This window comes from Acanthisitta chloris, unplaced genomic scaffold, assembly GCF_000695815.1.
Source record: "Acanthisitta chloris isolate BGI_N310 unplaced genomic scaffold, ASM69581v1 scaffold3910, whole genome shotgun sequence".
Taxonomy (NCBI): Eukaryota; Metazoa; Chordata; class Aves; order Passeriformes; family Acanthisittidae; genus Acanthisitta; species Acanthisitta chloris.
The window spans coordinates 47,896-69,556 of record NW_008650905.1 but is presented as its reverse complement, the minus strand read 5'-3'; the positions used below and the strand labels follow the sequence as shown (position 1 = coordinate 69,556).

The 21,661-nt window shown below is 43.9% G+C and overlaps 1 protein-coding gene across 1 annotated transcript in view; it reads right to left on the bottom strand.

Annotated features, from left to right (window-relative positions):
- LRP4 (low density lipoprotein receptor-related protein 4) overlaps positions 1-21,329 on the bottom strand; it is a gene marked incomplete at its 5' end in the record, with an annotated part of 41,280 nt that extends 19,951 nt beyond the window's left edge. Inside the window, 10 exons of the mRNA XM_009070625.1 lie at positions 121-246; positions 419-553; positions 1,011-1,136; positions 3,396-3,521; positions 3,650-3,769; positions 4,112-4,240; positions 6,699-6,815; positions 7,272-7,385; positions 9,401-9,517; positions 21,183-21,329. Coding sequence (XP_009068873.1) covers positions 121-246; positions 419-553; positions 1,011-1,136; positions 3,396-3,521; positions 3,650-3,769; positions 4,112-4,240; positions 6,699-6,815; positions 7,272-7,385; positions 9,401-9,517; positions 21,183-21,329 — 1,257 coding nt within the window. The remainder of the gene's footprint in view (positions 1-120; positions 247-418; positions 554-1,010; positions 1,137-3,395; positions 3,522-3,649; positions 3,770-4,111; positions 4,241-6,698; positions 6,816-7,271; positions 7,386-9,400; positions 9,518-21,182) is intronic.
- Between the last annotated feature and the right edge of the window lie 332 nt (positions 21,330-21,661).

The following is a 21,661-nucleotide window of genomic DNA, read 5'->3' as shown; positions in this document are numbered from 1 at the left end:
TTCCTCACATGTTGACTTGGTGAACAGCACAATTCTGCCAATGAAGCACTGAAGACATAATTATGAGAACTGGACAAACATCTCCCCCAAGTCATGTTGCTAGGTTGAACTCCCCTTTACCTAGAGCTTTGCAGCTCCGCTTATCAGGTCGCAGCTCGTAGCCTTGCTCACACCAGCACTGGAAGCCTCCTTCACTGTTCGTACAGCCTTGGCTGCAGTAACCTTCCTCAGCACATTCATTCACATCTGCATGTTACAGACAAAGGGAGAAAGTTTCCATTAGATAGATCATCAACAAAACAGGCAATCTCACTGACAACTTGCCTCTGCTCTAACACTCAGATTTGCACCCTATCATAGCCATCAACTTCAAACATATCAAAGCAGCAGGGAGGAGGTTACTGCTCCAAAAACCCACCTTGGCATGATCGGCCATCTTCCAGGAGCCTGTAACCTGTGTGGCAAGTGCACTGTACCATCCCTCGTACCATCTGGCACTTCTGAGCACAGCCACCGTTGTTGACATTGCAATTCTCCTCCCCTGTTCGTGGACCTGCAAAAGGAACATGTGAAGAAGACAACTGAGCTGAAACCACAAGGCAGATGCTTTTGCTGTTAGGCCTCAGCTGTTAGGCAGCAGTCGCCCTTCAAACCAGGCTGAGCAAGAGGGGGAGGACACAGGCTGTGTTGAAAGCTTCCTCTTCACAGTCAGGGCTCTCCTCTGCAGGCCACAACTAAGCAGGACAACGGAGCTCAGAATAACACGTTTTTTAGGATTCACTATGTCTGCAGACAAATATGGATACCTGAGTTCATAATCATCTCCCCATTATTCCTTGTGTGCAGTCTTTAACGAGCAAAATCACGAGGCCTTTTTCCTGTCTCCAACTCTCTCCCATTATCACAGCTCAGGGTTTCTTTCTTACACACATCCTTCAGCAATCCCAGATAGACTTCCACACATTACAGTGCTTTCATTTATGATTAAGACTGAACCTGGGAGGACTTACGGCAGTTCTGATGTGGACTCTCATCACTGCCATCTCCACAATCATTTGCTCCATTGCACAGCTTCCTCTGGCCAATACAACGTCCATTCCCACACAGGAACTGGTCTGGGGCACACTGAGGGGTGCCTGCAAGAGAAGAAGGGGAAAGTAGCACACCACAGCTTACTGATGGAACAACAGTCATGGCAAAGAAAAGGTTACAGAACATTTTCTAAGATTTGTTACAAGCTTTTCATAGGAGCACAAATCCATGACTTCCTGTTTCCTTAAATTCAGCTCATTTTACACTCCTTACTGCTTGAAATATGCTGATATGAAGGCCTGCAAACTCTCTTCCAGTCTGAGTCCACTGTTGCTGTTTATCTATGAAGTTCAGCTAATTAGTTTCTCTCAAAAAGACTGGAAGGTCCTGGCTTAGCTCACTTTGGTTCCAGATTTCATAACCCGACTCAGGTTGTGCAAAGGAGGAGTCAGTTCCTTCCTTTAATCAGCTGATCTGTCACCTCAGCATGGCTTTGGATCTTAAGCCTGCCTAGGAAGGAGTATCTAGTGCAGCCCTAACTGCACTGTGATGAACTTGAGATGAAATTTACATGCATCCTTGAAATCTGAGCTCAGGCAACAGGATTTCACACAAGCTACATGCTTCAGATTCTGCTGTTGGCAAGGAGACTGTACAGAATTCTTGTAAGTTAAGTAATACTGTTGTAGGGACTTTGCCAATCTGATTGTTTCTTCAGCAGTAACTGGACTGTTCTGTTGCCTCTTATTTCTTGTACCTCTTAAGCTGACTTGGTTAGCGGTTCCCAAATCATCACTCACTGATAATCTTAGGAAGATAACAGGACAACACAGTTACCAGAAAGAACAATCAGATTGGCAGACTGCCTATAAGCAGCGTGGAAGAGGGTAGCTGCAAGATCAACAAGTACAGTTAAGAAGTAACAGACACTCCAACTGAGAATCACACGCAGATTCACTTTTCAGAGCACATGAATACTTTATATGAAGGATTCTGAAACTTGGATTTCATTTGTAATATCAAATATAAAGATCCTTACATCAGCTGATTGCCTATTATTTTAGGAATCTTCTCTCTGTGGCCAATCAAAATATAATTCTACTCTAAAACTAAGAGAATTTTAACTCTTGCTACAGACATTGAGGCACCATACTGTGTTGCTTACATGTGCCAGTACACATTCTGCCTTGAAGCCCCGAGTTAATTTTTACCTGCTGACTGTCACCATAAACCTAATGCAGAACTGCACAGCTAACCTTACAGTAACAATAGCTTTACTCAATCATCTTGGTTTTGGTTTGAGGTGGAGTCTGAATTTCAGTGGCGCTGGAACTTTGATTTGACCTCTGGGTGGCAACTGTTCTTTCAGTGCCTCTTAATACTTTTGTTACTAGGATGAGGAAACAAGGGTATTGGCTTGTTTTTAAGTACAATTGCTTTTTCCAGGATCACCACACTGATGCTTATGACAGCTGACCAATCTTGAGCAGCTGCTCTCAAATGACTACAAAGTGTGCCTCTCCAGGTCCTCTGAGCCCAGCTGTCTTTGTAGAACACCCATTCTCTGCTCCTCAACAGCCCCAAAACAGGAGGTACAGCTTCACAAATCCATTTTTTCACCCCTAAATCCAGAATGGTCAGTACACATAGGTGGGCTCCACTCACTAAGATGAATTCATGGACCAGCACACACTATTTCTCAACAAAGTCTACAGGCATCCTGAAGGCTTTAAGGAAAAGAGAAGATTCTATACATTCCTTAAATCCTACCATGACACTAGTCTGTTGAAACTCTCCAATTCTCCATAACCATTATCATACAAAAGAATGGCGATACGTGAAATGATTACAAGAAAAAAATGACTCCTGAGCAAATATCTAAGGGGGAAGCTCACAACCTGTAAAACAAAGGCTTCATTTTTCCACTAAATGTCCTTTTTGATTCCATTGCCTGCTAGAATTGCTTGGCAATTTCACAATGCAACATCAAAGCTATCCAGAACTACCTAGACGGCCTAAGTTCGACATAGCCCATTTGACAAAGATAGCAACTTCGAACATTATTAATGTTTCCAAGTCTGAATGGAATCACCTCAGATTTCTGTGGTAATTCATAGTGTAGGGACAGAATAGAAAGATAGAGGAATCTGACACTTGACCAGAAAACATGATCAACCTAAGTTAGTTTAAGCACACAGACCTGCACAAGTTTGCAAGCATGTAAGACAGGCTAAAGATTCCATTCTTTGGGAAGGATAAAAACTCTAGGCTGAACTCACTGAAGCAATCCAAAAAAGACTTCACTACCTATTACCTCCAGGATGGAAGCATTAGCTATTAAGCAGCAAGGCAGCAGGACAAACCTGTGTTCTCACAGTTCTCCTCATCACTGTTGTCAGAGCAGTCATCTTCCCCATCACAACGCCAGGACAGACGGACACAGCGCCCTGATTTACAGCGGAACTGGTCAGCTGTGCACACAGATGTAGCTGAGGAACCAAGAAAGGAACATTAGGTGAGCAAGAAGAATTAGAAGAGACCCAATTCCAAAGCTAACAGTCTCAAGCACTCTTGCATCCACAAAAACTGAATGCTTCCACCACTTCCCAGCACTCACTGCAGTTCCTCTCATCTGACTGGTCATCACAGTCAAAGTCTCCATCACACCTCCAGCCAGCATTAATGCACAAGCCACTGTTGCACATGAACTCTCCAGAGCGACAAGGCTGGTGAGATGCTGCAGAGATAGTAAAAAAGATAAAGAGTAAACTCAGATCAATGTAAAATCCCCAGAGCTCCTCAGCACCACCCTTAACCTCCACTATTATGAAACTTGGTCCAGAATAGATTTCTCTTGGAAACTGATTTCATTCTTCTAAGCTGAAGTGCACTGACTGTACAGTTCTCATCACTATTCTCACTTTCCAGTGTTTAAAAAAACCCTAATAATGAAAGAGTCAGCTTATCAGCAAACAACTGGATTGCTGTCTACACTGCGACCCCTCTCCAGCCAATGCAAAATCCATTTAGGTTTGCAACTCATATGCTTGGACTAGTATATCACTTTGCACTAACTTACAGCAGTCAGATTCATCAGACCAGTCCCCACAGTCATCATCACCATCACAGTGGTAGATGTCCAAGATGCAGCGTCCATATGCACACTGGAACTCCTCCAAGCTGCAGGTGGCAGCTGGAACATCTGATGCTAACGAGGGGATCAAAGAAAAAGCCATGTGTGAGGTGAGGGTACAATCCAGTTTGGAAGCAAGCTTCTAAGTCAAATAATGGACTAGTAAGTATTCAATGGAAAGAGGTTGGAAATTACTAGCCATTGCTGCACACCTCTGCATGACTTGTATTACTGAGAAGAGTTTGAATGCTGTTTGTGGTTCACTGAAAAGTAGGTTAAATCCATATATAAAGATATCCATGCAGACGACCCACTAAAAATAATTTTTTTAAAGTTACATAGGATGTTATTATATAAAAACTTAACTTTTCAAGTGCCATTACATCCTAGAGAAGCAAACAGCTATGAATAAGGAAGAGTCAATGGGAAAGCATCAAAAAGGATCCAAGAGTGTCACCTTCCATCTTATGCTTGAAACACCACATCTTAGTGCCCTCCAGAAAGTGTTTAAACTGTTTATTAAATCTGAAAAACGTAGATACAAAAACAGATGGAAAAATAAAGATACCCTTTGGGGTAGCTCTGTATTAAGGACTGAGACATGACAGAATGCAAGGTTAAAGTAGGGAGCGAGTCCTTTAAAATTATAACAAAAATAGCACTTGGAAGACCAAAGGAAGCAAGCAGGCAGCAAGGTGCCCAGGCCTGCACCTGCCCTTCGAGGATTTCCTCCTCTCTTTCCTCTCAAGTTCTCACCAAAACAACCATGCCTTTTCAGTAAGGAGCACTGTCAGAGAGACGACCTTGGGTGAAGCACAACAAACTTATGGTGAAGATTTGCCCACTGTTCTCTGTTCAGCAGTACACTAAGTGGGAGGAGATGAAAAATATTTTGAGTCCCACACAACAGAATCTGACACCTCTTCTCATACTGTCTGAAGAATGAACTGCATGTTTCAAGCATATGAGTCTTCCAACTGAGGAGCTCTGAAAATAAATCCATTAAACAAAAGGGGAAAGGAAATTGAAAAGAAAGAATGGTCTGGGAAGTGAATCACACCTGCCTCTCCAACCTGTAGTGGGCACAGGCTGAAGGCATGCACTAAAAACTTTAATTCAATGAGTGTGCAATGGCTGGATATGAAATGTCTGTTAATGTGTGCCTGACCAAAGGAGCCTGAAAGGAGTGTTCGGGTCTCCTTGAGGAGAAAATTAAGACTGAAGTTATGACATTGTGCAATTCAATTATAACACACGCATCCCCAAAAGAAACAAAACGAAAAGAAAAACACACAGAGAAAAGAACAGTGCAGTCCTGCCTTGTCCTAGATGAGTAACAAGCATGATTGTACATAAGGAAAAGCTGACAACCACACAGATGAAGACAAGAGAACAGGAGGTAGCCAAACTGAGCTTCTTAGCCAAATACATAAAATGCCTGACAGAACAAACTGCCAGCCAGCCAGGACTGAAGTAGCATTCCAGCTCAGAGAAGCAAGGACACTGGTTCTGGGTGCCACTCTGCTCCCACAGGAGGCAACGTTGGAACATCTTCCCTCCCTTCCTGAGGGTCTATTCATGACCTTCGGTGAGACGACAGGCAATGGAACAAGAAAGGGAGAGGAGGAAATGAGAGGGAGAGAGACTGGCTTCCTCTTAGAGCCCTTTCCTGGCTTAGAAACGTTTGCAGCCCCTGGCTTCCTGCCAACTCTCATTATCTAGAGAGATAAAAGACAACTCCCCCATGCATCCACTCCCCCTGCCCTTCAGGAGCTGGCGGCCCTGATCCCCCTCCCAGAGCGTTTTGAAGTTTCCTGCTATCTAGAACAAATTCTGCAAAATGCCTTTGAGAGCAGGGTGGGGGAAGGGATTACTGCAACTTCCACAGACAGGGACAGTGCTCACAGATACAGGAGAGACAGTGGGGGATAGGAAGGGACACAACAAACTCCTCTCCCACTTGCTACAAGCCTATGAAGGTGAAGGAGAAAACTGTTACGGGTTCTCATGGTTCCCCTTCCCCATCAGTCACTTTTTGGGCAACATGCTGCACAAAGCACGTAAGTGAAAAGAGGCAGGCAGGTAACCCCTGCAGTGTGCCAGCTGGAGACACACAGCACCTGAGGATGCTGTCTGTAAGCAGAGCACCCTTCCCCCTTCCAAAATTTTAGTCAGGAATCAGACAAGAGGAAAAACTAGGGAAGAGTTTTCTTCCTTTCCCCCTGCCCTCCAACTCTTACAGTTTTATATAGAGCCATTTTCAGTAAAGCATAAGCATCCTGCTCTGACTCAAGGTCACACAGCCATGGGAAGGAAGAGAAGCAGCCAGGCACAAAGTATGCCTGTGAGGTAAAACAAGAGACACACCATTCTCTTATGCCCTCTGAGGTAGGCAGCAGAAGGCAGCACAGCTGCCAGTACAGGCAGGACTAACTTGGTTTTGATCTCTGCTGCAGGAAACATGCCAAAACACAAGACAAGACCAGGTCCAACAAGCTATTTCCTGTGGTTACAAAGCAAGGAGAGCACTTACGGCAATTCTCTTCATCTGAGCCATCCTTGCAGTCTGTGTCACCATCACAGAACCAGTGCTCAGCTATGCAGCTACCATCACTGCAACGGAACTCCTTCTCTGAGCACTTTCTCATATCTGGAGAGACAGCAATGCAAACAAAGCCATAGCTTTTCTCAGAATACCCAGAACACCACCACACCATACTCCTGAAGCTCCTAGGGCACCCACAAACAAGACTGCTCATTAAACTGTACATAGCCATGTCAGGCAGGGCCTGAGCAAAACAGTGATTGTTCATTTAACTGACACGGAATGCTGGATTCAAGAGGAATTCAGTGGGACTTCACAATGGCATGCCAAGGAACAAGGAATAAAATGTCTCAAGAGGGGTTTTTTGCCGGGCAGGTAAGTCACATAGTCTGAGATCCCAAGCAGCCAGCGCTGGGAATGGAATATCCTACAAGCCCAGCCCAGAAAAGCCAGCTGTGAGCCTTCGGCATGCTCAGGGAATCCTAAAGCTGCACAGGCTGGAGTCTGCAGACTCCTTTTAAAGTACTGAGAGGGCAGTATTTATAGAGACACATTACTCACCACACTGCTCATCACTGTTGTCGCCACAGTCATTGTCACCATCACAGTGCCACAGGCTGCGGATGCAGTATCCATTCTGACATGAGAACTCGTCTTCCTCACACTCCCGTGGAGCTGCAGGGACACAATGGGGATAAGGTGAAGGCAAGGCAAGAAGATTTAGCTTGCAGAACTCCAAATCTGTGACAAGTTACAAATCAAGCAACATCATCCTCCAAGGACACCACAATGTTGGAGAGCTGATTCTCCTAACAATACCAGAAGCGCCACTGTTTTGTTGAGTCTCTCTTCCACTCCATTCACAAGTCAACAAACAGCAGGCTCTAAAACCTGAGAACACAGGACAGAGGAAGTACCTGGAACAGAGAGATGAAGACACCTATCCTGTGCTGGCATTCTAGCACAGCCCCAAACCAGACTCAAGATCCCTGCACAGAAAAAAAGGTGAACCAGGCCTCTTCTTAAAGAATTAATAGGCCCGATCATTATCTAACAAATTAAGTGTTGGTAGTATTTATATTTCCACCTTCTTTTCACAATAATACCAAAGCTATCTTCAAAGGAAAGGAAATGTTCATTGAAAAGGGAGAGAGAAAATTTGAACTTCCTCTTCTGAATACCTCAGTATTTGCAGCCTCATTCCACCCTCTTTGCCAGTCTTCTAAGGAAGCTTGTCTGCAGACCAGTGAGGAAAGGAAAGAGACTGCAAAATTATCACCCAAGGACTTCAATTCAACAGAAATCCTCCTATGGTTACTGCTAGTCTAAACAGCCCCCTAAGAATGTCTCATTCACAGAACCTTGTGTTCCTCCTTTCATTAGTTTCTAAATCTTCTGATCACACCCTTCTCCACTGCTCTCTTAGATATGAGGGCACTTCAACCTTTTATGAAAAACAGAAGACCAAACAGATCCAGACCTATACACCTTTTCTTTCATGAATATATTTGAATAGACTGGAAAACTGAGGTTAGTCCTGCATTCCAGAGCATCACACAGAATGTCAAACCCCTGAACCTTGTTTCCCAGTCCTTTGCTCAAAAACAGCAGGCAAAGATCAGGGGTATATCGATCAAAAAGCAAACTCATCTCCATGCAAGTAGTGGACATGGAATACTTTAGAGCCAAGAGCCTTATTTTCTCATTTCTTCAGATGGGGTTCCTCCATCAGAGTCACTCTGGAGTACCACACACACAACTTTTGTAGACTTCGAGGGCTGTGGAGTGATGCTTGCTAAGTAGCTGCAATCATCTCAACCAGAGAGCAAAACAGTTCTGCTCCTAACTGCAGCCTGATGCTAGCTCTGGCAACCAGTGCAGCTACAGAGAGGCTGAAGCTCTGGTGCTAGATAACACAGTGGTTCTTCGATACGTGTTGCCAAATATAGACCTGATGACTTGTGTGGGGAAGGAAAGTTGTATCCCCGAACACCTTTTGCTAATGAATGCCAACCACAAGTAACCCTTGTCCTCAACACAAAGGAGAAAAGAGGGGGTTGAAATTCAAAGACTCAGGCAAAATTTCCTCCATTTTAATAATCTGCAGAAGTACAACAGCAGTGCTCACAGCTAGCAGCGTGCCATGGCAAATCTGTTTAAGGTGGCACCTCAAATGGCAGCAGACAGTCAGCTTTCGGGGTAACCAGTCTCTGTGTGGGCAGCATCCCTACAGCACCTCCTTCTCCTCAGGGAGAGCTGTTTGAAGTGAGAGGATGCTGGTGACAGCCCAGCACCACAGAAAAGTCAGACAGTGGAACCTGAGGCTACAGGAAGTCAGCCAGACAGGCAGGATTTGGCAGAGGTTAGGTGTTTCCACAAACGGGAGGGCATGAAGAGCTCAGCTCAGGGAAGTACTTCATGGGACATTAACTAGCAAAGCTGCAGGGCATAAACGGTTCTAGGATGGAGAAGCATATCCCCTCCCCCAGGACAGGCAGTAGAAGCCAGGTGCCAAGGCAGCAGGGCTTACAGGTACACACCTCTGTCAGAGGCAGGATATAGTTTATGACAAGCCAGAGGTTTGATTCAGTGGATTAACTCTTACATTCCTGCAATAAAAAAGGTCAGCTTTCCCCAGTCATGGAAGAGAGGCACTGCACCCACCCTCTTCCCCCAGAGAGGTGACTTACGGCAGTCCTGTTCATCAGAGTCATCCTCACAGTCATTGTCTCCATCGCAGACCCACGACCGGCGGATACATTTTCCGTTGTCACAGTGGAAGTCCAAGGGGGAGCAAGTGGGCAGCACTGCAAGAGCAAAGAAACACCTCATGCAGCTGAGACAGCTTCCTTCCTGAAAGCAAAGTTCCTTCCCTCCTGAGGCAGCAGAGCTACATCTCTTAGAAACAAAAGACATAAAATTTCAAGTCATCAGGAAGAGCTGTTCCTTGGATGGGGGCACAGAGTAGGTCTGTAGCTTAGCAGTCTCTGATTTCCAAAGAAACATTGACCTTTCCACAGTGAAGTAGCAGCCGCAACTCCCCCAGTTTCATTTTTCTCTTTCATTCTTGAGCCTGCTGTTCTCCCATAACTGCACTTGCTTCATAACAAGTAAAATTACACTATCAACATCTTTCCTGCATGTTTCCCAGTGCAGTCCATCCTGTTTCTATTACACAGCAAGCTTCTTAGAGTGAGAACTATCAGAAGCAATGTTTTGAGGAACCAGACTTTGCAAAGTACACGCTACAGTGTGTATTTCATCATGAGGACTCTGCCAGGTTTCTTGTCTAAGAAATCTGCAAAGAGAAGCTTAGAGGCAGGAATTCGCTGCTGGGGATAATTTGCTGTACCTCAGGGTGGGCAGAGTCCAAACTCTGCTGGAGGTTTCCACAAGGGACGGAAGAAGGGGACAGACATAGGATGATGCCTGCCTACACAGGAATCTGTTGGCAGTGGAGTGGAACCACAAATCCACAGTGTATGAGGAGGCCTGGAGCCACAAACCTGGAATTCAAGAGGGAGCATCAGCCCTGTTCTTCCCCCCACAGATGAAAGGAACACTCAGCCCCAGGAGGTTCGTGCTTTTAAGTATTGCCAGCTGTGGTAGGGAAGGGGCTGCACAAGACTGTTCCTGACAGGTGTGTTCTCCAAAGGACAAGATTTGCTCAGCGATGTGAAGGGGCGAGAGCTAGAAAGGCTAGTGCCTGAAACCCTTTCATCCCAGCCCAGCTTGCCGACAGCATCTCCCATCTGTCACCACACAGGCCAGCCCTCTTCTGCTATGCTGCTACTCCTTCCCCTGTCAACACTATCTTGGAGGTGGGAGTGGGAGGGGAGTGAGGTGGGTAAAAGAAGAAGGTGAAGACAGCAGTCACACACACAAGGAGAAGGATTTAATAAGGAGAACAAATAGTCACATTTTCAGCTTTTCCAGCTTTCTCAACTCCCTGTTTCCCCATGGCCCAGGACTGCTGTCAACATCCTGTGAAAGCAGCATGGACTATACTATACTGAATCATCTGCTCTCTGTAGCAAGTCCTTCAATGTTTCTCACCAAGGCCCTGCCCTGAAAACCCTGCACTGTAAGAATATACATGCAGTTAAATTCAGACTTGCTCTAACACCTCTTTTTCTCACCACAAATTCAGATCATCTTCTCAGCTGTTTCTGCAGTGTGGCAGGCACAGGCATTTCTGTATCTGAGGACATCACTGCAACCTAACTGCTCTCAGCAGATTCTCACAGAATCTGGCCCTGGCCCTTTGGAAAAGGCCCTTCCCATCATGTGCAGGATGTCCCATGCAGATATCTATGCAGGTCATATCCAGTTACTACTAGGCCCCAGAGGGGGAAGAAGGAGAGGGAAGCATACAAATCTGTATTTTCACCTCACGGGCTTGACAGCACCCTGGTCTTCCAATAGCTGACCCATTTCCTCCCACTGCACTTGCTCTGAGCACTCCTATGCTGTTGCATCAAAATGAAGAAGTAGCTTCCCTTTCTTCCCCAGGGCAGGCAGAAGTGGAAAGCTCTCTGCTTTGCAAACTCTGCTTCCAAATAAAACCAAGACATTTTTTGATTCAGATGGTCAGTCCCACAGATCAGACCTCTCTCCCCCAAATACAACTTCCATACATTGCATGCTGAGCAGGCCTACCCTGGCCTCAGCTGCAATTTCAGGACTATGACTATCCTCCCAGCATATGCTTTAGCATGACTAATCACCAAAGGACTGCACAGCAGCCACCTGGAAGGGAATTTGCATGCTGACTCTTCAGGGGAGAATTCTTCAGGCTCCCAGAGGGTTAAGCCATTAGCACTGGTTCAGAGCGGATACCATTATCCCACTGAACTGCTGCATCCCTTCATGAAATAATGACACCAAATGAAATTCCACCCCTACAGGGAGCAGTTCAGCCAATTTCACACTCCCCTTAGAGATAAAAATCAAGCACAGGGAGGGGGAGCAGGGGGAAGAGAGCAAAACACAACTGCCATATACAAAGGAGGGCCAAATTCCCAACCCAGCAGACAAGCAAGTGTGTGCCAGCTCTGACAACACTGGCCTGGGGGCAGAAGGGTGTGTGGTGTGTGTGTGTTAAATCCCCTGCTAGAGCAGCTCTCCTTTAAAAGAGGAGGAAAACCCACAAATCGACTTGAGACCAAAAAACCCAAACTAATTGATGAAGGCTGATGTCTCATAGAGCAGAGGAGCTGTGAATGGGATCAGGGCAGGGATCCATATAAACTTGTAACCTGAATCTAATAATGGTCAGAAAAAAGATGCTTCAAAAGAAAATGTAAGAGATTCTAGGAGCAGCTTTCATATGGGGGTAGTCTCTTCCTAATCTCCTTTTCCTAGCTCTGCCCTTCCAATAGATGATCCTTTCTTCCCATTAAAAATAAATTGCCTACACAGAAACATTCATGTTTCCTTCTATCTGTTCTAAACACACCATGCTTCAGTTCCACTGTACAGCCCTGTGCTCTAGGGTCATTATTAATCAGCTCTTCTGTTGGCCATTTATTACTTCGTATTTTGATTAGTTTTATTCCTATGGAGTTAAAGCTGAGGGCATATCACTAGCCCAGAGTAAATGTTTAGTACTGTTGTAAATATATCCAAAGTGTTTGGAAATTTGAAGTTAAGAGGAAATTTAGAAGTTAAGAGGTCATACTTAGGACATTCAAACAACCTCCACTACATTTTACCCTGACATGACAGAGCAGCTGACATTCAAACAACCTCCACTACATTTTACCCTGACAATACACTTACCATACAATCTGGTAAGTGTATTGCTTTAACTCGTATAGCTCATTTTCAAAGCCATAGCATGAAGAAGGGTACATAGCAGTACAAGTGAAGCAGCATGAACTTCTTTCACTAACAGAGATGGAGCAAGACCTCTCCATCTCACTGGCAGACAAGATGGATTAGCCAACCTCCACTACATTTTACCCTGACAATACACTTACCATACAATCTGGTAAGTGTATTGCTTTAACTCGTATAGCTCATTTTCAAAGCCATAGCATGAAGAAGGGTACATAGCAGTACAAGTGAAGCAGCATGAACTTCTTTCACTAACAGAGATGGAGCAAGACCTCTCCATCTCACTGGCAGACAAGATGGATTAGCACCTTGAAGACTAGAAACTGGACCCCCATATTCTCTTCCCAATTTGATATTGATGCATGACCATGGAACAGTTTTGTTTCTTTAGCCCCCTTCTCCAACCTGTAAAATGAAGGGTATTTATTATTTCCTAAGTCAGCTGCAAGTCCTTCATAGGCATCGCTTCCACTGATGAGAAAGGGATCACAGATTGCACTAACATGCTTTCACCACTACTCATAGCAGGATTAGGTAATGCCAACAGTAAACACCTCAGCCCCCCTTCCCTGCTCAATTCAAGCTTGATCTCTCCATACCTATGCAAAGAAACAATATTTTCCTTCAAGTGATGAGCAAAGGCACGTCCTAGGATGGAGCTGAAGACAGGCAAACACCCAGGCAGAAAGGGACCAACTCACCTCCCCAGGTAGTGCAGAAAGGCAGGATGGCGAGCAAGCCCAAGGAAAGGGAGCCAGTGGAAAGAACTAGACTGGGTAGCAACAGCTCAAGAGAGCACATCTGTCAACTGACAATGAGCAATACAAAAAGGCCTTTGAACTTCCAACCACTTCCCTGACCTCATCCTTCTGCATGGTCATACTGGACATTATCCAAAGTTTCAGCAAAGCTAGGTCTATCGTAAGCCTGCTATTCCTCCCCCTCTCCCAACTCCAATTACACAGGACACTCATTTACTGTCAAGCAGAAGGGGAAGGGGGAGAGCGGGGGAAAAGGGAAGTTTATAAGGTGAAATGCAGATTGAATCACGTCTCACTGTCCTTTGAACACTTTATCCCTACTGCCTGTGGTGAGCAGGTTGCTTTGTACCCAAGGACAGCAAGCGACTGGTGGTCAGAGCTCTGGAACACAGCGTTTTGAACAGTACTGCTTGTTTAATTAGACAAACTCTCATTCATGTTAAGAATGAGGAGCTAATTTAAAAAATACATAAACAAATAAAAATCTGTGTTACCTACATTAGAGAACTGCAACCTGACCCTCAGCTATGTCTGCACTCATGTATGTATATGAGCACATACAAACACACAAACACAGATCTGTTTGCTGAGATCTGTAGCACAGTGGGCAGTAAGTCCAGGAACAAAATAAGATGTTAATCCAGTCTCAGAAAGAAATAGGAGACATTGCATTTTACTAACATACACTGTGGAAAATCTAGTCCCAGAATAACATAAAATGTTTCCAATCATGCTGCCGAACTGTACTTAAGAATGCTGCCAGCCAAGAGACAAAAAAAGAAATAGTAAGAAAAAGAATTGAAAGAGTATCAGCACCCAACCTTTCCCAGCCCTTTGATCATAAGCACTTTGCCCGAGGGGGCACTGCATTAATTCTGATGCCTTTTAAAGGAAACACACATACTCTAAGCCCAATAAAAGTTGCAGATATGGAACTGGTCTGTTTTCAAGGGAATCCTGAACTCTTGACAAGAGTTCCTAATTTTGTAAAACTTGAAGTTAAAAAGTGAAGCTTCTCCTGAGCTCTTGCATCTGAGGTCATGACTGGTGATTAAGTGAGGGAAAATTAATTTTTTTAAGTTTCCATTAATTTAGTAAAAGACCTGTCAGATTTTTATCCTCATATTACCTCAAAAATTTTTGTGGTGGGACTGATAAGTGGGCTACACTGATAGCCCTGTTCCTGGCAAAGAAGAGGCACTCTTCTGTGCTTGAATGAGTTACAGCCCAACATGAACTGCATAGATTTCCCACTTTCAATAACCTTTAAAGTAAAAAGAGTAAATTCTTCCTTGGTCCCTTTAAATTAAAAAGTATTGTACAACAGTGCATGGAGCTAAGCAAGCTGTGTCTCAACATGTTACACATTTACAAGCTGATTATGTACGATACAGATCCAAAATTCAGAGCAAGAAGGCTCTTCTGGGGCAATGGTTACAAGGGGATTTGGTGTATCTTAGGAGAAACAGAACTATTTATCAGTCCTCAGCCAAGTTTACTCAGTTGTCCTTTCACCCTTGCCACAGGAAGTAAGGCTCATTCACACCATGCTGGACTTCAAAGGGCATGCAGGCCAGAATGAAAACCATTCCTCTGCTTGCATGTGGCTTTCGTTAGGGACAGTCCAAAGTAGTCTCTGTTGGCACAAGGCAGCTGAGCTACTCTGTGCATGTGTAGAGAGGCCTTCCAAGCCAGACACTGTCAGCAAGCCAGAGAGCTGGCACCAGAGAAAGTCTATGAAACTGGCATGACAGCTGGGAGGTTGCTTATTGCTATTATTACTACAGCACTCTGGCTTGTAAACATGATCCAGAGCAGAAAGCAAACATGTCATGGAATAATTGGCTTCCATCACAGCAGGGCTTCAGATTTGCAAGGGAAACATTTTCTGTCACAGGTAAGCAGAGACAGGGCTCTCCCCAAAACAATGGAAAAATATCTATGAGGCAGACATTCCAAGGTCACCAATACAAGTGGAAAGTGTCTGGGGTGTGCAGAAATGGTAACAGTTAAGGAAAAACTTAGTACAACCAAATCAAAAAGTGGTAATTTGTTTTATAGGTTGTAACAGAACACTGAAAAAAAAAGTAAAACACACCATATTTTAAGAATTTTTCTGAAAACTGAAAATATCTCTCAAAAGGAATAAGTGTTCCCTGAGTCTGCTCTTGTTTTTCATAGCTGCAGCTCCTCTCGCTGCCAAGTGTCTTGCCTTTTTTCTTTTTTCATCACACACTGTTTCAAGCTATCTGTCATTCTTTAACCAAAACAACATTACCAATTCAAGGCTAGAAATCTGCATTAATACAGAATTTAGTAAACTCAATTCAACTACTAAAGTATATGCAGCCCTATATAGACACAGACACAAGACTGAATCTTGACTTGCTAAAGTAATTTTCACCTTTACCCCCAGCCTGTTGTTTCACTCTCTTGCTTTATTAGGAGCCCAGTAGCCCGATGTCTTCCTATTCTCCTCTCCTTTATCCCAAGGAGGTTGACAGAACTCTCTCAGGAACTCATTCTTGTTGTACTAGCATACAGTATACATGAGCATATGATACACTGAAGGAAAAGTACACCTTAAAAAAAAGTATCGTTGCAGCTTTATTTCTCCGTAACGTTAGGACATACACAGGAGAAAAAAAAATCCTGTAAGTCTAAAATTAGCTTGCAGCAGACCAGTGAAAAGGTGGGATTTCTTGCAAACACTTCTGTTCATGCTTCTGATCAAAGACATCTTGATGATACTATAATTCTCATCCTTAAAACTCAGAGCATCACATCCATACATTGCTGGAAAAGAATCCCGACAGCTTTAGCATCTCAGAAGAGTCCATATAAGTGATTGCACAGATTGAGGTTCATAAGTCAGAACAAATCACTGGGTTCATCCCAGCAAGAAGACTAGACTCGTGGGTTTTGAGGAATCTCACTACTTCTTTAACTAGCCCTTTAATAGATCTAGGGCTTGTAGGATGACTACATCAGGACAACCTAAACCTTCAGCTCAGGATTTGTATAGAAGAAATTGACCAATTTCAGACATGACAGAAGTCAATAAATGAAAAAAATAAATCAAGTTCAAAGCAGAGAAGACCAAAATTTCCCTGCAACCAGAACACTGTATGCATGTCACAGAAAAACAGCCAGGGAAGGCAAGAAAAATCGGTGAACTAACTCTTTTCTTGTACTATGTGCATCAGTGCTGATCTGTGAGAAGCTTAAACTGATTTAAGTTTCAAGTTGTTGTTCCAAGGGGGCTCATACCCCATCCCTGCTCTTGCACTCTGCTGCCTTGTTTATGCCTGGCACAGTGAACAAACAGATGAGATGGAAAGTTAACCCCACAAATGAGTACACCTTCACAAGACTCTTGTATATCAAGCAAAAGAGAAGGATTTAGCAACCAGTCTGCTCTGGCAAAAAAGTTTCAGTGCCATAATAACTAAGCAAGACAGCAAACAGCATAGACAACTACTGCAAACCTACACTGTAGAGTTGATCTAGTTCTTACAAGCTAAAAATAGTACCATATACCTGGACTCATAACAAGCAGCTATTCAGAGCAAGATATAGCAGGCTTAATGGAATAAGTGTTTCTAGGGCTCCTCCACTGCAGCATTGCATGTGTGTGCAGAAGTCATGCACTTAACACTTCTACAGCATCCTTAGCCCCACTGCTTAACTTTTATTTTTGCTTTCTTCTTTCTGCTAAATTGCACTCAAGGTACTGCTGGCTGTCAGCTGAAAAAATTCTCCTCTTGGTATTTATTCTACCACAACACAATATTTAAAAAGGCAGCTCATACTCCAGTTCTTCCCCTTGAGTCACTTTTCTACTCTGTATAAATACAGCTCTTTACCTCCCCTCCCATCTTGTCAATTCTATTGTTTTTCTCTGTACATGCTAGCTTACCTGTCTCACTAAATTGCAGAGACCTACAGCACAAGTCATGTTCTGAATGAGATTGCAGAATCATCAAGGTTAAAAAAGACCATCAAGACCATCCATTCCAACTGTCAGCCTAGCACCACGAAAATCACCCTAAACCATATCAGCAAGTGTCATATCCAGATGCTTCTTGAACACTTCCAGACATAATCACTCCACCACCTCCCTGAGCAACTTACCCCATTGCCTAACCACTCTTTCAGTAAATTTTTTTTCTAATATCTAATCTGAACCTCCCTTGGCACAACTTAAGGCCATTTCCTCTCACCCTTTCACTTGAGAATATGGAAGAAGAGACTGGCCCCACTTCTCTACAACCTCCTTTCAGATGGTTATAGAGTGCAATGAGGATCCCCTGAGTCTCCTCTTCTACAGGCTAAACAACCCCAGTTCCCTCAGCTGCTTCTCCCAAGAAACATTTTCTAGACCCTTCACCAGCTTCGTTGCCCTTCTCTGGACATGTTCCAGCACCTCAATGTCCTTCCTATAGTGAAGGGCCCAAAACTGAATATAGGATTTCATGTACAGCCTCACCATGGCAAAGTACAGGGGGATGATCATTTTCCTAGACCTGCTGGCTACTCTATTTCTGATACAGGCCAGGATGTCATTGGCCTTCACGGTCACTCAGGCACACAGCTGGCTCATATCCAGCCAAATGTCAACTAGCACTCCCTTTTAGTCAAGCAGCTACTCCTCCCCCAGCCTGTAGCACTGCATAGGGTTGTTGCATCCCAAGTGCAGGACCCAGCACTTTCCCTTGTTGAACCTCATGCATTTGTCCTCAGCCCATCAACCCAGCCTGTCCAGATCCCTCTGCTGAGCCTTCCTACCCTCCACCAGACCAACACTCCTGCCCAACTTGGTGCCATCTGCAAACTGACTGAGAAGGCCCTTGATCTCTTTGTTCAAGCTGTTGATAAAGACATTAAACAGGACTGGCCCCAGTATTGAGACCTGGGAAACACCACTAGTGACTGGTCACCAGCTGGATTTAACTCCAGCCATCACCACTCTCTGGGCCTGGCCATTCAGCTGGTTTCTACCCAGTTAAAGTGTACCTGTCCAAACTGTGAGCAGACATCTCCTCCAGGAGAATGCTGTAGGAGATGGTGTCAAAGGCTTTACTGAAGTCTAGACAGACAACAGCCACAGCCTTTCCCTCATCCACTCTGCAGGTCACCTTATCATAGACAGAGATCAGGTTTATCAAGCAGGACCTGCCTTTTGTAAACCCATGTTGTCTGGGGCTGATCTCCTGGTTGTCCTTCACATGCTGGGTAATGGCACTCAGGATGATCTGTTCCATGACCTTCTCCCATACCAAGGTCAGGCTGACAGGCCTATAGTTCCCTGGATCACCCTTCCAAGCCTTCTTGTAGATGGGCATTATATTTGCTAATATATATATGCTTCTCCAGTTAACCAGGACTGCTGACAAATGATTGAAAGTGGCCTGGCAAACTCTTGCTATCTCCCTCATTACTCTCGGGTGCATCCCATGAGGGTCCGTAGACCTGCGGGTGTCTAATTGGCATAGGAGGTCACTAACCGTTTCCTCCTGGATCAAGGGAATTTCACTCAGCTCCCCATCACTAACTTCCAGCTCTGGGAGCTGGGTATCCTGAAGACAACTGGTATTAAAGACTAAGGCAAAGAAGGCATTAAGTACGTCAGACTTTTTCTCATTCCCTGACACTATTCTATCCTCTGCATCCAGCGAAGGATGGAGACTCTCCTTGGCTCTCCCCTTTCTATCAATGTATTTATAGAAACTTCTTTTGTTGTCTTTAACTGCAAGTGGCCAACCATCTTAGTAACTGTAAATTAAAGAAAGCAGAAGATAAACCCAGTTCCTACATTCTCTGCCCCACTCAGTTGTCTTCCCAGCCTCCAGTGCCAGAGAATACCAGCAGATTGATCACAGTTCAGTACTGCTTCCTAGTTTGTACAGCTTCCATTCAAACACATATTGGATAATCTCCTTAATATATTAGGGATACATCATCACAGTTTTACTGTGCAAGACCAAAAGGTCTTGCAGAGAGAGACATGATGCATCAATAGATGCCAAGAGTAGATGAGCGAGAAAGCAGCATGCAAGTAAATTTTCTTCCTCAGAACATAAAACCTGCCTCTATTTGTAATACAAAGACTTCTCAAACAAGAGGTGGCATATTCATCTTTAACAGTCCTTAGTGGATTATACATCTATAAACTTGTCAGATTGCTGTCTGAGAACATTTGAAATTTCAGAATCAATGTTTTGTGGCAAGGAGATCCACAGACTAAGCATATGTTGTATGAACAAGCAACTCTTGTTAGTTTGAACCACCTCCTGCTAGTTTCTCTGGAAGATCTTATCTTTCCCACTCCCACCCCCATCCTACCCTGCCTCCCTAGCTTAAAACTTTTGGTGCTGGAAGTACAAGAAGTACAAAGAAGACCATATCAGCAAGTATCTCTTGCCTAATTTGTTACTGAGCCCACCAAAAAAACTCCAACCCCACCAACATCTCCCCATCCCCTTCACTCCCTGCAAGAACTGGAAAAAAATAATCTTCCTCTGTATTTAGTACAAAGTCAGTAAAACCAGTTTAGCTACTGGATATGCTTTACCTCCCTAAGCCCCTTATTCCTGCTCAATTCCTCCTTTTTCAGCCTGTGCAATCACATAGACTCCTCTCTCCTGTTCTTTTGAGATTTTCACACTGTTGCTTCAGTTCCCAGATCCTCATCTTCTCTTTCTTGAGCATGGCAAATTCTCATATGGGCTCTTTTCTTTATTGGATGTAAACATGGAGGTTTTTTATCCGTTTTCTCTGATTTCTCCAGTTAAGGTCACTTCCTTGCTCAAAAACCCTTTTACTAATCATCTTTAAACCAAACACTGACAATCTGTTTGCAGGTAGCCTAGTTATAAAAACCCCATTTTTCACTCAAGGACTTTCACATTGCTCAATATTTGCAAAATTTTAAGAAACAAGAAGTGAGAAGGAAACAAATTTTCACAAAGCTGGGTTATCTCCCACACTTAAGGAAGAAGAAAGTCTCTAGAACATAAAAGCTTCTTTCATTATAGTAACTGACAGCAGAAACCAGGCAAGGTTAGAGAAAAATCCAACAGAAGAAGATAAATTCTTCACTCATATTCATTGACAGGAACCTTAAATCTTCAGCTCTAGGGAAAGTTTCAGGAAAGGAGTACCATGAAAGCAGGCTTTTTTTTCCACCCTTCAATTCTACCATGGTCTGTGGAATCCAAAGAGATGAGGTAAGAAAGCAACTTACTTGTGGCTCCAAGCAAAGAGGCTTTCTCTATTCATCTATATCCCACTAAACTCACTCAGAGTGACACTTCCCATCAGTTCTCACCTAGCTGGGCTCTGCAACCCATATGCCAACACTATGCAGATACACAGTAGCTTCAAGGTAACTTTTCTCAGCAGATCCCAAGACCAATGAATGTTACCATAGTGGTTACCTTTCATAGGGCAGCCAGGACAGAAACTAGAATGTTACTTAAGAGGGCACACACCCTCAATCCATTTCTTCATAATGTTTATTTTCTGTTAATATTTACAGCAAAACCATATCATTTAGTTCACATATAGTGCTTTTGCAAGGCTGGGAAAAAACAAGTACTTCTCTCTGTCCCTCCTCTTCCTCTAAAGTATTCATGCCCAACAACAATCTAAAACCAGCAGCAAGAGCCAGACTTGGGCTTTCACTATGCTTTATGTCAGTGAACACTGGCTCTGGTAGACTCTTGAGTACTGAGGACACTCAAAAGTAGGTCATCTATAATCCAAAACATTTGTCATACAAATGATAGGATGTGCCTGTAAAACAGAGAAGCACCTGCAGAGAAAAAGACAATCAATTTTCCCAACCACAAGTGAAGAATGATATTCTTACTGCAGCCATCTTCATCACTGTGGTCCCCACAGTCATTGTCTCCATCACATTGCCACTGAGCAGGGATGCATGTGCATTCAGCAAAAGCATTGACAGCACATGTAAAATGATTACGGCCACAGGAGCATTCGGTGCTACTTGCAACACCTGTAGAGAAGAAAGAAAGAAAATATTGAGGAGATCCATCCATTTTAGGGTAAACATTGAACACAAAGTGACATCACAATTTTTCTCCATGTACACACTATATTTGAACACATCCTCTACTGCAAAGTAAAATATCCACCGTCCTCACACTGATGAAACCGGAGATCAAGTACTATGCATACTTTCCTCGAACGGGACTATTTGAAGGCACCAGCAAAGAGCAGCTGCCAAAAAGAGACTTGGGAATCAGTTAGCTGAAATATAACTCAGCACTAGTCACAAACAAATTCAAGGAATGCCAGGTATCAGAACACCCTTTTCATTTTACGAAC